The sequence below is a fragment of the Crinia signifera genome, chromosome 3 (assembly GCF_055691185.1).
Source record: "Crinia signifera chromosome 3, ASM5569118v1, whole genome shotgun sequence".
Classification (NCBI taxonomy): domain Eukaryota; kingdom Metazoa; phylum Chordata; class Amphibia; order Anura; family Myobatrachidae; genus Crinia; species Crinia signifera.
The window spans coordinates 261,877,598-261,895,396 of NC_139219.1; the positions used below are offsets into that span (position 1 = coordinate 261,877,598).

General features: G+C 43.6%; 1 protein-coding gene across 2 annotated transcripts in view; it reads right to left on the bottom strand.

Annotated features, from left to right (window-relative positions):
- NYAP2 (neuronal tyrosine-phosphorylated phosphoinositide-3-kinase adaptor 2) overlaps window positions 1-17,799 on the bottom strand; it is a 155,252-nt gene that overhangs the window by 111,718 nt on the left and 25,735 nt on the right. For both annotated transcript variants that reach the window (XM_083177974.1, XM_083177975.1), the window contains one exon: window positions 15,968-16,208. In XM_083177974.1, the coding sequence (XP_083034100.1) occupies window positions 15,968-16,170 (203 nt within the window). In that variant the 5' untranslated portion in view covers window positions 16,171-16,208. The remainder of the gene's footprint in view (window positions 1-15,967; window positions 16,209-17,799) is intronic.

Below are 17,799 nucleotides of genomic sequence, written 5' to 3' on the forward strand. Positions count from 1 at the left end.
GGCAAAACCATGTGCACTGCAGGTCGGGCAAATCTAATAGGTATGTGCAGAGAGAGCTACATTTGGGTGAGTTATTATATTTCTGTGCAGGGTAAATGCTGTCTCCTTTTTTTTTACACTGCAATTTAGATTGAATTACATTAAACGTCGGTATTAGACAGCAACTGCATGCATAGGAACACTTGTTTGCCATTTCACCCACAGAAACATTAGTCTAGAAACAGTGGTGGCTCTTACCTCTGTGGAGGAGGATGGCTGCCACAATGCCGCGCCCCCCCTCCCCTCCGCAGCTGCCGCTGATGCACAGAACCTGTTTTTATTGGCTACCCCACAGCAGCTCATAGAGGCATCCCAGAGGGAGGGAACACCTCCCAATGGGACTGCCTTGGTTGACTGGCAGGTCAGACTTCCAATTGGAAGTCACTGTCAGTCACAGTGAAGCCAATGCAATCTCACAGATTGCATCTGGTTTCACACAGTGGCAGATTTTACCTAGGGGGGGGGGGTTGCAGCCCATAGGTAAAAACAGCCACTGTCTACAACTTACTTGCAGGTTTTCCACCAACCAGGTAAGATTGCAAATCATTTACAAACAATCCATAGAGTAAAACCTAATATTGTTTAGTATCTGTGATAATGGTTATTTATTTCTAGTACAGTGGGAAATGATTTTAGTTTTTGAGGTGCCCCATTCCCCTGTAGTTCCACTACATCTCAGTGAATGTATGGACTGAAGTCTCATGAGTATAGATTAGCCCCCAAAATGGCAGCAGGGCCATAACTAGAAGTGTGCAAGTGGCACTATCGCACAGAACGCTGAGCACTTGGGGCAGAACTGTTAACCCATGGCCCTTGCCTCTGTTTAACATGCTGCAGTGCTGCTCAGGGCCTCCTGTGGATGCTACAGATAGGCACACTGTAGCATGTAGCCTCCTCTGGATGATCCAGGCAGTGCTGCACTTCCAGATGCTGGCCCTGCCACCCTGTTTGCATGCCGCAGAATTATAATTATTATTATTTTATTTACAGGGAGACAGAACTTGGCATAACATTGAATAAATAACAAAAATAGAGTACAAATAAAGAGCGCCACAGTTCAATACACATTACAGCTTAAGTAGTGAGGACTCAATTAACATACAACTAGAGGCTTGAGGCCAATGATGGAGATGAATTTGCAGACGAAGATGGTCACTGAGTGTTGGAGTAAAGGAGAGCTGTGAGTGACATGTGAAGAGAAGTGGGCTTTGACAACAGGAGGGAACAGGGCCCTACTCGGAGGAGGTTGCAATCTAGTAGGAAGGGGAGACAGATTACAAGAGATTACCTAGCCTGCTTTGCTTGCACCCAGTGCATACTGCTGAATGACAGTATCCACTGGGTGTAGGCAAAGCAGGCTAGGTTTCTTTTTTTTATTTCTTGTAAATATTTCATAAAAGGCTTTTATCTTAATGAAGTCTCTTTCCTAAAGTATTTCCATAGGTTTGATACAAGAAAATATGGTACAATAGAAAGCTGTCATAGGTTCTCCCCTCCTGTCCTGCCTTTTCACACTGCATATCTGACCTTTTCATTATTGATTACTGCACTCTGACCTTTGAACTAACCTCTAACCTTTGTTCTTTCTTCCAAACTTGGCAATCTGTTCCCACTAACAATGAAACTTGGTTCCGCTCTAAAACAAAGCTTAATGGTCTGATGCAAGCGGTCCACCTTCTACATGACTCTGCTTATGTACAGTATCCCTTTCAAGTCTGCTTTACACACAAATCTTTCATACATAATTACCATTTATTCTCATTCTTTTAGCACACATGGCATTCCTCGGAGTTATACACAAATCATCAGGTTTGCATGCATCTCTGAATTAGGACCATTGTTAATGTTACTAACGGGCATTGAAACCACACAGAGGTGACAGTATCGCATAACCAGAAACTAGTTTTGGGCTATTTCATGACTAAAACAAACTGACAAATATTATGGCATTTAGACTGGGCAGTTGTGTGGAAACAATGGGGTCATTCAGACCTGATTGCACAGCTGCAAATTCTCAGGGAATGCACGAGGCCATCCTGCGATTTTTATCACCGGCCATAAGCAAGTTGATGAAGAGGACATATAGATTGTAAGCTTGCAGCAGGGCCCTCCTACCTCCAAGTCTGTCTGTTGTTACCCAGTTTGTTCTATCACTGTCTACAATAAAGCACAACGGAAGCTACTGCGCTATATAAGAAACTGTAAATAAATAAATGAGAGGGCCTTTTGTGGGTGGTAACTGCAATTTTCCAGGGAGCGTCAGGGAAAATGCAGACATGCCCAGGCGTTTTAAGGGAAGTCATGTGACATCAACTCTCGCTCCGATCTGCCTGTTTGTATCGCAGCCGCCGAGTAATTCCTGGGCCACACACAGATTGTGCACACACTGGGAAATTATTTGCTGGTGAGCGACTTGCATATGAGTTTGTCGCTAAACTCACGGCTGCAAATGAAGTTACACACTGCAAAATAAAGAAATAGCCCAATTCACACACTAGTGGATTCTGCCTAAAATCTACACTGGAAAAGTGCAGGTGCATTTTTTCTATTTAATTGTTTATCTTCTTTATTCTTTTAATGACATGCAATTCTCAAATTATAACATTGCAACATCTGTCAACAAAGGAGTCTGATACAACGAGGCAACATTGCATTTTTGTGGCCATTTGCACAAAACCATAGCAACTAATCAGACACTTGTTTTCATTGTCTAACGTGCTCTAGACAAGTAGAAGAGAGTTGATGACTGTTATTGTTTAGCACAAATGCTTTCTTAAAAGTCGTTTTTAGAAAATGTACATTAATATGATTTTTTTCTTCAGACAGCAACAAGCTGCTAACTGTATGGAAGAGTATTGTGCAAATTGTTATAAAGAAATCTATTGTAATTATCAGTCAGAACTAATTGACACATATTAGTAAACCAAATGTTTAGATAGATGTTTAAACTGTCCAACAAGAGGTTTCGTCATTGCAGATCACCATAGGTATGGTTATCATGGGACAGTGATAACTATCATTATATATTGCTGTGTATCACATGGATTATATTGGGGCTACTTCTCTTTTGACGCATTATAATGAAGTAAATTAGCCATCTCCATAGAGGTCTATGATAACTTACACAATATGGATTATTGTAGGAAAAATACAGTGCTCACCCATTCTCCACAGTTAACCTTTCTCTTCTGGTTCCACAGTATAGGTTCATCATGTCAACACCTACAATGTCGACACCACTGAATGTTGACATAGTCTGAATGTTGATAGTGACAGAATGTCAATGTAGTCATAGGGGAAGATTCAATCCCCTTGGTCTGCCATTCAGGCAGGATAACCACAGTTGATGACAGTCCTGCTCACAGCTTCCTGAGGTGGTGATCAGAACTGTGTAAAAATTGCATCTTTTGGGCACTCAAATATTTTTTTGGAGCGTCGTGGACAGCTAAACTTGGAAATTCTGATTGTGTTCAGCAAATTAAATCACAGGGCACCCAAACAATTGCATACCGCCTCATCTAACGTGACAGGGGGTAGGGACAATGGGCCCCCATTAAACAACCCCTGTTTTTTCCCGATTTTAAGGTTATGGTACAGTTTGGGATAGGGTTAGCACGTCTGTGGAAAACAACATGGTTGGCTGTCAACGTTCTGGCATTTATGTCAGTACCGACAGTGACCGATCAACTTTACTATCCATGCTGAAATTCACACTGATTTCAAACGAGGTTTGGCTTCATTCTGCATCATAAATAGACCTCTTATAAGGCCTATACACAGGGAGATGAGCGTTCTGAGCGATTCCCTATCACTCAGCACACAGTGCTGCACAGCACTGTGCTGCTGAGCGATCTCCAGGAGAACACTGGCCCTGACATCGGTGATTATACATTTATCCAGTATGCTGGATATTAATCGCTAGGGCGATAGCGTCGCGCAGGTTTGCATATCGCTATGCCTCTACACACAGAGCGATGTAGGGGCATTTTCTAACAGATCTAGTGATATCACTTAGAAAATGCTAATTTATCTCTTCCAAACTCAGTGATAAATAGATGGAGTGTGAGACTTTTTAGTTTAAAGCTACAGCAAATCCCCAGATATGTGTCCTTGCACCTGACAGAAAATGCGCTGTTACTATTCCCATTTACTATTACCATTACCTGCACTGAATTCATTATTTGCTCTTGAATTGATGTCATCAGTTTAGTTAACCTTCAGTGGTTTATTACAGTAAGTACAAAGCTTAATAGAAAATCATTATGTATGGTATAGAAGGGATAATGTCAGAGAGTTTGCTACAGTATTCTTAATTATAAATCTGCACCAAAGTAATCTTATCTCCAGAGCTTAAAATGGTCCTGGAGAGGTGGGGGGACTCATTTCCCTCTGCCATCCAACTACCCACTCCCCTCCCCCATTGGCCAGAGCCAGGGCCAGTGGCAGGGTCTTTAGCACCTCCCTGCAAACTATAATGCTTTCATGTTAGAATTACTGTGCAGGGACAAGGAAGAGTTTGAACTAGCTCCATCTTACCATGACAGGTAATGGAACTCAGTCCCCCCGCCCCCCCCCCCCCCCTCCCACACACACACACACACACACTTACTTTATCCCCCGCTTGTCTCTATAATAAATCTCCATCAATTTATGGCAAACTTTAGCAGTAAATATAAATATACACACCTGACAGGGGTGGGGGGGAATCACACTTCACGTTTCCTCAAACAAATAACAAGCGTTCACACGGAAAAAGCTAAGTAATTGTTCAGTTTTTCAAAGCAGTATTAGAGAAGTGAGTGAATGTTTTCAGCATCTTTCAGAGGCAACCTTTCTGTCTGCCGTATTCTCTTGTAAGCAGTCAGGCAGCACTGTCAAACAACGCTCCACCTCCGGAGCATCTGGCTGTTTACTACAAATAATGAGCAAGCGCAAGGCTTTCAACTTGGCATTTCATTTGTAGTAAGGGGGAGGGGGAGTAATCTGCAACAACATGAAATATGAAAGAGGGGAAATGGACAAAAGACAGATTGGCGCGATGACAGCACTCTAAAACAGCATTTAGGTCTTACAAAACAAAAAGATAAAAAAATATTTGCTCCCCAGTTCATTTAATAAAGCGTCCTGCCCATCTGACATTTATCCAGGCCTGTATTACATAAGCAACGCCGTAATATTGCATAATGAACAGCTTGTTATCACCCTGAGCAAAGACTGGGATGTATATCACAGCTAAATATGGCACAGCAACAATAATACAGCCAAGGGAGATAACTAGAACTACAGTATATAGATATCAGATAATGGGCCAGATTCTCTTATCTTCAAAAGTGATAAAATGGAGAGTGATAACCCACCAGCCAATCAGCTACTGCCTGTCATGTCACAGACTGTGTTTGAAAAATGTCAGACAGGAGCTGATTGGCTGGCTGGCTCTCACTCTCCATTTTATCACTTTTGAAGCTTAGAGAATCTGGCCCAATGTACCCCTCATTCAGGACCAGAATGAGGTATCAGTGAGCCCCATGCCAAAATTTGGATAGGGGCCATATGACCTGGGGAACTTGTGGCCCAGATGCAAAAATATAATTTGGGTTCCCTCCTCCACTCCAACCCAAGCTCACAATATGCCACACAGCAGTTTGGTGGCAGAAGTGGGCCCCTTAGTCATCAAGGGCCCCAGTGCAATGCACCTGCTGCACCAATGGTAGTTCCGCTTTGCATGTGACGTTGCTCTAGAACATGCATTCCCAACCACGGTCCTCAAGGCACACCAACAGTGCAGGTTTTGTAGATATCCAGGCTTGAGCACAGGTGACTTAATTAGTATCGAGGGATTCTGATTAAACCATCTGTGCTGAAGCCTGGATATCACTAAAACCTGCACTGTTGGTGTGCCATGAGGACCGTGGTTAGGAATGCCTGCTCTAGAAGTATTGCCAGACCTTTCATTTGTGTCTCTCAGTTGAAACTATAATACAAGTACCATTGTCTTTACATACTTTTATAAAATGTTTATTTAAAATAATTTTCAAATTTAGAGATCGGCAAGGAAAAAAAAAACAATAAAACCCCCATGGGTCACTAAGAGGGAATAGAAACCCTGCTAATGATACGAAGGGGAACAGAGATATAATTTATCCTGGATATTACTGAAAGAACAAAGTCATAAGAAGAGAAGTTTCCTCTCAGTACTCCTATGAGGGATGTCCTTGGTATAATTCAATATTCAATAAATGCAAAACAAGGTTGAAAGGAAAGTCAGTTAGCATTTAGGGAGGGTTTGTCATGCAACAATTGTTCGCTTATTGCAAAGAGCAGCATCAGGATATTTCTCTCACTGTGAGCCTTAGGACATGGAGCAGGCTTACCGACAATGCACAAACCAATGGCTTTACAGCAGAGGGAGTTTTTTGGCCAGCCATTAATAGGTCGACGCCAAAAGGTCAACATGCAAAAGGTCGACATTAGAAAAAGGTCAAGGCAAGCAAAAAGTGAACATGCAAAAGGTAGGACTTCCGGTTCCGGCGGGCATGTGAGAAGCCGCAAGGAGACACAGCTCCGTGGAGTGGTGAATCGGGCGGCACCCCAGCACCACCGCCGAGCGGTCTCACCCTAGGGGAAGCTCCCCCACAGCCGCCGGACCACCGCCCGCTGCATGGAGAGATTCCTCTCTCCAATGCCAGGACGCCAACAGACACGCTGCACGAGTCAGCAAAAATCCAAGATGGCGGCCGCAAGCGCAAAGCCTCCCAAAGCAGGGAGAACGGACCCAGCCAGCCCACAGACGCCAGCACAGCACCTACAGATATCGGAGCCCTGCACCCATAGCCCCTCCATCGCTGGACTGCCTCAGGAGGAGAGGGGAGACACAGCAACCCGGGCTGCTGATCCAGCTACATACCAGGACATGGTAAGAGCGATCAAAGACACTATCACTCCCCTGTTTCAGCAGCAGGCAGACACATTTAAAGCCTCTATTGAGGAGCTTAAGGGACATTTAACACAAGTCACTCAGCGTGTCTCCCAGAATGAATCACAGATTGGGGCTATGTTCCATGAGGTGCAGGAGCTGAAAACACATAATACAGCCCTCCAGAAAACCTGCCACATGATGTCTAACAAAATTGACGACCTGGAAAATAGGTCTAGGAGGAATAACTTAAGGCTGGTGGGGTTACCTGAATCAGTGAGAGGACAGGCGCTGCACCATTTTATAAGAAACACCTTGCCCGAACTATTAGATGTAACCGCCGATTGTAATGACATGGTAGTGGAAAGAGCCCACCGTCTGGGCCCAGAGAAGGAGGGAACAAATACCAGGCCCAGAGTGGTCATATTCAGAACACTCAATTACCTCCATAAGGAGCTACTCTGGGCGGCATCACGCAAGATTAAAGGCCTAATGTGGGACACCCATAAGCTGCATTTGTTCCAAGATTATTCAGCGGAAGTCACTAGGGCCAGGAGAGAATTCTCAGTAATATGCTCCCAGTTGATCAAAGAAAACAAGAAATTTGCACTGATATACCCGGCCAGATTACGCCTGTTTGAAGATGGGTCGACTAAAGATTTCTCTACACCGGGGGATGCCCAGGCATACTTGGATGCAGGAGCAAACCGCAACCCTTCGAGGGAATACTAATAAGGGGACTTAACCGTGGGAATCCATAACTCATAATAATACAAGATCCAGATAAAAGGACTCATAACTGTCTGATAGGTATACCCCCCACTCATAATATACCTCTACATGGGGTAGGACTGCTTCATCTAACCGCAAGACACACCAGTTGGTGGGGAAGTCAAAGTATGTGACTTTGGGATCATGGGGGGGTGGCAGGACCCAAGCAAAACTTTTCTTGCTCCCAGAGGGAAAATTGAACTGGTGGAACACTTGGAAAAGGTTTATTGTATGAGTCCTGTCGATATATACTATAAGTATAGGAGTTGAAAGACTTTAGATTAAACAATGGGGTGCCAGCCCGCCTTGCTACTCCGGGAGGATCAGCGCGAGAGAGATGTGCCCTGAGAGGGGCCTTTACCTCCGGAGGTCAAGTATTAGGCAAATTGTTGCCGAGGAGAAAGACTTTCTCCAGTTTGGTTGTTCATGTTATGACCCGGATCTCATAGAGGTCTCGGTTTGTTTACTGTTTACTGTTAATTTTGTTTGTGGGAAGGGGAGGGGGAGGGGGGAGGTACAGGAGGGTAGATTTACAGGTCCTGGGGCAATGCTACTGATAAAAGTTAGAAATGTTATAGGATGTCAGTCTTAAGATTGTGCTCATGGAACGTGGGTGGAGTGAACTCTCCTATAAAACGTAAAAAAATTCTTATTTACCTTAAAAAACAGAAGGCAGATATTGCCCTGTTACAGGAGACTCACCTCACTGACACGGAACATGCAAAACTTGGGTCAATGGGATATGTTGTGGCAGCTTCAGCATCTTTTGGGTCAAAGGCCAGAGGTGTAGCGGTCCTTGTGAAGGCTTCCCTGAATGCTAAAATCACCCCAATTTACACAGACACGGAAGGCAGGATGCTCATTCTTAAAATACAGGTGCACAATAAGGAGTATACTGTATGTAACATTTATGCCCCCAATTCCTCCTCTAGACAATTTTTCCGTAAACTTTTGTCTAAGCTGTACCCCTATTCGGAGACCCCTTTGATAATAGGAGGAGACTTTAACATGGTAGCTAATCAGATACTGGATCGCTCGGCATGCCCTAGAAGAATACCCTCTCCACCCAAAATAGATATTAAATACATCACTGATCAATTACATCTGGTGGACTGTTGGAGATTACTATACCCGACAGATAAAGACTACACGTGTTTATCAGCTGCACATGGTACCATGTCCCGTATTGATTACGTGCTTACTGCTTCCTCCATTCTGTCTCACATTTTAGATGCCGGCATAGAGCCAGTCTGCATATCGGATCACTCGCTGATATGGTGTGACATAGCCACGTCGGTAGATACTGGGACTCACAGCCAATGGCGCTTCCCGGCATATTTGTCTTCCTCTATTAGGTTTCGCAATATGTTGGAGGCAAAATGGGAGGAGTTTTATCATAACAACAATGGTCAGGAGTTGGACCCATTAGTGCTGTGGCAGGCTGCGAAAGCAGTACTCAGGGGGGAAATTATGTCATTTGTAGGTAAACATCGCAGAGATAGGGCCGCCCTGGTCCTAAAAGCCCAGGAAGAACTGACAACCTCCTTTGCCCAATTTAAAAGAACCCATTCAAATATAGACAAACAGAAATATATACAAGCTAGATCCCATTTTGATTCGATACTAGCGGCTGAAGCCACTAAAAATATATCCAACTCCAACTTTCAGTTCTATAACAATGGCAATAAAACGGGGAAGTACCTGGCCAACCTCCTTAGGGGAACCAGACCATCAGCAGTAGTCACCTCCCTCAGGTCCCCCGAAAATAAACTGACGCACAAAGGCAGTGAAATTTTGGAAATATTTAACAAATTTTATGCTAAACTGTATAGTCAAGACAATATAGATCAGGCCAAAAAAGAGGGATTCTGGGGTTCAGTTGACATACCTGAGATCTCGGACTTACATAGGGAACACATTAGCGCCCCCATCACTGAAGAAGAGGTCAAGCAGGCCATAGGCATGCTAAAACCCTTAAAAGCGCCGGGTCCAGACGGGTTTTCGGGGGAATTCTATAAGATATTAGGGCCAAAGGTGGGGGAAACGTTAACTACAGTGTTCAATGCTATCATTTCTGGTGAGCGGGTGCCATTATATTTTAATTCGGCAGTGGTTAAAGTCCTGCCTAAACCGGGTAGAGACATGGAAGACCCAGGATCATACAGACCGATATCACTACTCAATGTAGACTACAAACTATTGACCAAAATCATGGCGGAAAGGCTAAAATATATCTTGCCAACGGTGATTGACCCGGACCAAACGGGATTTATATGCGGCAGACATTCTGCAATAAATGTCCGCAAGGTATTAGCAGTGATTCAGGGTGTAAAGGGAGGGGAGATCCCAGGTGATCAGGCGATTATATCTATGGATGCTGAAAAAGCGTTTGATATGGTCACCTGGGATCATTTATTTGAAACACTTCAACGTTTTAAGTTTCCATCAACATTTGTAGATCTTCTTAAAAATTTGTACTGGCACCCGCGCACCCAGATAGCTTGCAACGGATACCTTTCTGCCCCTTTTGAAATACAAAGGGGGACCAGACAGGGATGCCCCCTGTCACCCCTCCTGTTTGCGCTTGCACTGGAGCCATTGGCTATTGCATTAAGAAAATGTCAAGGATACAAGGGAATAAGAGTAGGGGATACAGAGGCAAAGATTTGCCTTTTTGCTGATGATATGCTCTTGTTTGCTTCTGACCTAGAAACATCCATGCCAGCGATAATAAAGGTAATCAAATCCTTCGGATCATTTGCGGGATATACAGTAAATGTGAGTAAGTCCGAGATCTTATGGATAGGGAAACGGGGATCGCTTCAGGTGATGCCCCCGACCCTCAGTCAATTCAGGGTCACTACAGAATCGATTAAATACCTAGGAATTCAGATTCCGGGAGACCTGTCCAAATTATATCAGTTGAATTTTACCCCTATTGTTGACAAAATTATAAATATACTAGACAACTGGAACAATATACCCTTATCTATGATGGGTAGAGCGGCTGCACTACAATCCATAATTTTCCCCAAAATCTCTTACTGTATCCAGATGCTGCCTATAAAACTAACAGGGAAAGATATGGTCAGACTAAATAAAAGTTTCTTTCAGTTCCTGTGGCAGGGAAAGAAGCCACGTATGGCAAGACATAAGACATTTATCAGAAAGTCCGAGGGGGGGTTGGGGATCCCCAATATTGCTGCATTCACCCAGTCAGTATTTCTACGCTACATCCTAGACTGGCTGTTGAACAGCCAGTTATATACACACAGGGCTTTGGAGGGAGAACTGGTAGCCCCACATGCTCTAGCGGCATTGCTACATATGCCAAAGAACTTACTTCCTTCAGGGGCCCTGAATAATATAATGTTTGCTGACACCTTTAGAGTCTGGGTTGATATCAACAAGAAATTAAAACGAAAACACACGGTCACAAAATTTGCCCCACTGATGGGCAACCCAGCCTTCCCTGCTGGAACTGCTTCCGCAGGTTATCGCAGATGGGCAGAAAAAGGAATAATATCTATCAAAGACGTATTTGACCCTGGGGGAAAAGTAATGTCCTTTCAAGACCTTAAAGATAAATACACGATACCCAACAGCGACATGTTTATGTTTTTCCAAGTGCGCCATTATGCGCAATCGCTACCACCCCCCATGTTAAATCCAGAATTACCAGATATTCTACACTCGATATTTGTACTCAGCACAACAGGACCGTTCAGATTAAAATATATATATAGTGATCTTTTGCCGGCATTGCCGGATAATATTTGGACTGAGGCAGTCAAAGCATGGCAAAAAGACATACCGAGTATTGTAGAAGCTAAGACCTTTATGAAACCGATGGAAAAGACCCTTAAAATACTTAAATCTGCCCAATTGCAAGAGGTTCACATCAAGACCCTACATAGGGCCTATATATCCCAGGCACAGAGGAAACACTTTGTGCCAGGAGAATCGGGAAGGTGTTTGAAATGCAAGGGCATGGAGGCGGACTTCTTTCATAGTATGTGGGATTGTGGACGCATCAGGAAATTTTGGGATAAGGTGATGGGATTCATAAATGGAATATGCCATTTACACTTGACCAAGGATCCTCTGGCAATGCTATGCGCAGATTTTAAAAACTGGAACCTGCAGGGCAGGAAAACCGAACTTAGGCCATTTCTCACTATGGTGGTAACGGTAGCCCGGAAAACGATACTAAGAAGTTGGACGGTGCCCTCCCCACCATTTTTGCATTCAGTAAAGCAAAGTTTACTAGACATCCTTCACCTAGACAGGCGATCCACAATCCCACATATAGAGCAGGGAGTCAAAGGTTTTATGCGCAAATGGGGGGTGTACATAGATTCACTGGATGAGGAAACCCAACAACGTATTTATTCTTTATATGAAGGCACAACATGGTATTTAACTAGATCTCTTAGTAGGGATTGAATTGCACTCAGGACCTGATGTGGGCGGGTGGGTAGGGGGGGGGGGGGGAGGAGGGGAAGGGGTAGGGGAGGAGGGAAGGGAGGTTAAGTTGGGGAAACTAGTTAAGGGTATGTTGTTCTATATATATTCGTATGTCACGATATGTTTTGTGAGACGAATACAGAAGACACCGAACAACATAGCTTGTTAAAACGTCATGTTTTATTTATGTTCATTATGCTCGTATGGGAAGAGACAGTATACTTTGAATATATGATGTACATGTGCAAAGCGAGATCTCTACTGTTAACAGACTGTTATTTACCTGTACTCCGACAAAACCAAATAAAAATTGTTTTGGAAAAAAAAAAACATGCAAAAGGTTGACACATGAAAAGTTCAACATTAGCTTTTTACGTTTTGTGTCAATGTTGCCACCCGTGGACCTGAACCCCCATGGTACACAGTTGTGCTCGGTACACTTTACCATGCAGAACTAATGTCGACCTTTTCCTGTGTTAACCTTTTTTTTAATGTCAACCTTCTGCTTGTGTCAACCGTTTGTCAATGTCACAGCATAGATCAAAATTCAAATAGTGGACAAACACCAAATGCCAGTGAGTCCGTTTGAAATGGCAGTTGGTGTCAGCTGATGGGACTCCCCTATTTGAATTTTGAACTGTGCTGTAGCTCACCCTCTGGAGTCGCCACTGGTCAGGTCCCTTGCTATGTTGCGCCACGTGCAGGAAAGGGGGATATTTGTCCACCTCATCAGCTGCCCTGGCTACCAACCAACCCAGGCTCAGTAATTAGTACTCTCCCAGTGCCCCTAACGGTAGTAACAAGGGCGTAACTACCATAGGTGCAGGGGGTGCAGCTGCTATGGGGCCCAGAGCTGAAGGGGGCCCATTGTTGTAGTTGTCTAATAAGTAATATGTTTTACATACATTTAGCACCATTAGTTGCTAAATAGGGGGTCCTTACAAACTTTTGCTATGAGGCCTACAAATATCTAGGTACGCCTCTGGGTAGTAACAAAATGTAAAGAATGATATCTCAGGGGAACCTACTCCTAGTCTGTACCTGACAGAGCCCCTTAAAATATCATGCAACTGTTAGTTTTTTCCACTTGTCATCTGATAAATGAAACCGCTCTGGTGAACACAGAGGGGCATATTTAAAAAAAAAATCTAATAAATTGTATGATACAGAATATGCAAAAATTAAGCATCTCCTGTACAGGGGATGGTAGCAGATATCAAATATATCCCCAGTGTTTGATTGGTTTTAATTGGGGCTTGCTAAAAAATGTAACTTTACTACACATTCCAAAACTTGGCCCCAATAGCTAACACCACCATTTTTTCCTGGTCCTGTCTGCTAGCACATGTGTGGTCTGATGACTGTGACCTTTACACACTGCATGGACACATTGCAGGTACTGTATGTTCTCCTACCTAAAACCCTCTCCCAGAATGCTTTTTGATACAGAAAACTTAATTTATTTTTGCTGTGATATGTGGCATTAAGAAATTCCAATTATTAGGACTAAGTATTCTTGCTGGAAGATATTCCAGGCACCTGAAAACTATGTTAGCCGTGTAGTTCTAGAGAGAAAAGGAACCATATACCACTGCAATCCATCTGAGCAATCTGAGATCTCTGAAGTATTGCTACCATGGTTTCTGGTCAATGGGGAGCATGCCATGGTGTCTGTGCACATATAAAAGGACTTATACCCTTACACACAGACACAAGTGCATGGCATTAGCAACAAAGCAATTAGCAACATACAAGCAAAAATAGTCCTCTGTATACTTAACTTTATATAGTTTTAAACTGGGCAATGACAAAGCCAATTTTGCCTACATATAATAAAAAGCATACAAGTATCATTCGAGTCTATAAAAATTCAAAAGTGGGAACCCTAAACCAAGTTACATAAAGATTTAAAAAGTAAATGTGGACTAAGTTTATTGGTTAGTTATCCACACAATTACTATGGCCTAAATATATTTTGGTTCACGAATAGTTAAAAATATACATATATTATTTTCTAATTTTCTGTAGGATATTTTCTTACTGATCTACAGTTAAAACGTAGGTATATAAATATATATATATATATGTATACATATATATATATATATATATATATATACAGTATGTAATCAGTAGCAGCTCTTTTCATAAATTGAATTTGAATCTGGCTATGGATGCTATTTTAGACAGTCCAACATAATGGGACTAAAGGTCCATTCACACTGGGTGACTATGCCCAGCGTGTATGGGCAGTGATGATCGCTTTCATCGCTTGGAGAAAGCAGCTCACTTTCCCCCTGCACGGCGCCGATGGTGGGGGGGGGGGGGCGGCTTTGCATAGGGCAGAGCTATGCAAAGCCGTCCTCAAAGCCGTTCCTCTGCAGATGAACGGCTTTCCCGCCGATGATGCAGGAGGTCGTAGCAGCGCTCACCTATCATTGCCGGGGCATACACACTGGGCGGCTTTGAGCTGAAAGCCGCTCAAACATGCTGTTTTGAGCAACTTTCAGTTTAAAGTCTTCCAGTGTATATGGGACTTAACAGTCGTTGGCCCCTGCTCTGGTCCATTCGCAGCCAGCCTTGGTTCGCACAGGGACCGACGTTTGGCGTATTCGCAGGTGCATTTCTGCACATGTGCATACGCCAGGTGCGCGCACCCAAGACTCATGTCCATGGGAACGCCCACCATTTCATGGGCATTCCCAACAGATGTCAGCTTCCTGCCCTTTCCCTCCCGAATGTGCATGCATATATAAGTGACCTGAAAGTCACTCTATATATGCGTGCACGCACCACATCTTTTCATGGTCGGCGTCTATCGAAAGATGTGGGAGGTTCCCCTTGGCATGCGAATGGATGTTTATGTAAAACATCCACTCTCAACCCATGTGAGGTTACGTGGCTTGCGAGGAGGGGGCGGGCATACCACCATTCGCAGGGTGGGTTCTGGTTGACTTGGAAGGATGCATATTCGAATCCAAGCAAATCAACCAGAATAACCCCCATTGTTCATTAACCTGTATGGGTCATTGCTACAGGCTGGATACACAGGTTTTAGTTCTGATAACTAAAGCTGGATAACAGGGATGTTTCAAGAGAGGAGTAGGCCCATATGCAGCCTCTGCTGGCCATGCCCCCTCGTCTCTGCTGGTAGTAGCAGGGTCTGAGCGCTCTAGCTTCTTCAAAAAAATGGGGATTGGGCCATTTCTTGGTCAATTTCCACACTAGCAGCAGTGTGGAGTCTGAGCACTAGAGCACTCAGGCTCCATTCGGCATGCGCAGATGGCTGAGCTGCTGCTTCTGCGCTGCACTCTGGAGGGGATTTAAAAAATGGCTGCATCCCTTATAAATACGCCACTGCTGTGTCCAAACTTTCTGGTTGGAAGTGAAATCTGCTAATTGGGAGCAAATCACAATTGACCATTTGTTTGCAAACACTGTAAAACACATTCAAACAAACTGGTTAAATACATTTTATTGAAGCAATTTATTTGAACAACCGTTTTGGCTGTTTTTTTTTTACTTTAAGAAGGAAATGGCTGTTTGGTATTTGCATACTGCACATTATCAGATTTTCGCTCCAACCATAAAGATTGGAGAGATAATCTAATAGCGTGTATCCAGCTTAAGTCAGGGTAAAGGGAAGGACGGGTGTACAGAAATAATATTTTACACTTTCATTTTTTATGTGTTGTTTCATTCTGAACCACAACTGACAGCAAGTAGGTTTTTAAGCCTACACAACAGAAATATGCAAACGAATGAAGTCACATTTACCGCTTAATAACGTCCTCTTGCTTCCGACGTTTTTCATTTTTTTCTTTCAAGTAAGCCAGATTCGTTTCATTTCTCAAACGATCATTTTCTCGAGCAATGTCTGATGCGTTTTGTATCACCAAGCCATCGTAGGCCTTAAGCCCCATATCTTCAATATATTGCAGAAATGTGCCCAGAGTATCGTCCTCCTGATTTGTACTCATGATCTTGCAGGAGATACTCTAAGAGCAGGTACGCGGCCCTGTAGGTTAAGCAAACATTATGTCAGTAATCAGACTGGTAAAACCTGAAAGCATTCTATGTGCAATATATTAAATCTATGTGATATTTGCAGAGGTAGGTCTACATCATTCGAGCCTGTAGTAACAACATTGTATAATATTTACATGCTCTATTGCTTTACATAGAGGATTCTCTAGATCTATAAGTTCTCTCACACATAAGGGCGCAGAGTGAGTACTTGTGCAAGCCCCTGCAGTACCCCGACAGATTCTCACTCTGTGGCCTTATGTGTGAGAGGACTCATAGATCTAGAGCTGGGGTAGCCAACCCTAGTCCTCGAGAGCTACCAACAGTGCATGTTTTGCAGGTCTCCTCACAGAATCACAAGTGAGCTAATTAGCTCCATCTGTGGATCTTTTAAAATGTGTCAGTGATTAATGAGTGCAGCTGTGCAGCAGTTAGGTTGTCTGGAAAATGTGAACTGTTGGTAGCTCTCAAGGGCTAGGGTTGGCTACCACTGATCTAGAGAATGTTTGAGAGACTCAGAATCCTTCCCGCATAAGTTGAGACCTCAGATGTATTGAGAGACTGCCTCTCTGATGGGCTACCGGTAGCTCTGATTGGCTTAAAAGCCGGTGCAGTATTTTAATTGGCCACCAGCGTCCTGGGTTAACTAAGCCTGTGCTCCGGGACCTGCTTTGTTCAGCGCACTGAGCGCAGCGCAGCGGAGGCAGTCTGGGGGGTTGCGGTGGGCAAAATAGCCTCCCAGGCCCATCCTGAGGCCGGGGCCCAGGACAGCTGTACCCACAGCACCCTTCTATTGGCGGGCCTGCGACTTACACTGTAAGCTACTTCAGCTATGGTTATACTAAAAAACAGCATACCTCCCAATTTATGAATAATGGGTAGCGGCACACTCGGGTGCGCCAAAGGCGCACGCCTAAAATTTGGGGGCGTGGCCTGGTAAAAAGGGGGACCCAATTTTGTGACTGTAGGGGCATGGCCAGGTGCTCTGTGTGCTGCTGACCATGCCCTCAGCCCCTCTGCCTTCCATGGGGGACACTGCCGGCCCTGGGAGGGACACGGGAACGTCCCAAAAAATGGTAAGTTCTCGCAAAAATCAGGAGAGTTTTCAGTGTTACATGTTTCACTACATAATAAAACTGATAGCTTCCTCAATACTGACAAATTGAAGATACTGAAATATCTTTTATAAATTCTATTGCATTTTAATTAGTTAAACATTAGCATATTTCTTCACATAACTCATAACTATATACATACTTGGAATAAATATACTAGCAATGCAAATCTTATTTCACTGCAAATATTAACTACTGCAACAGCAGGAAGTATAGGTACATGGATTAGAACAATGCACAATGTGAGGTGAAGTAAATGCACAATGTGTCACATGTCCACTGTCAGTTCTGCTCAGTAATAAGGCATAACATTTTCTTAAAACAACTGAATATCACAGATTGCCAACGTTCATACTGGCAACTCATATTGTACTGTGTAGTCATTTACGGTGTGTTTATATACACTCAGTGATACACCACCCCCACACTTACTTCATTTAGCAAAATACCAACCAGATTTTAATCCTT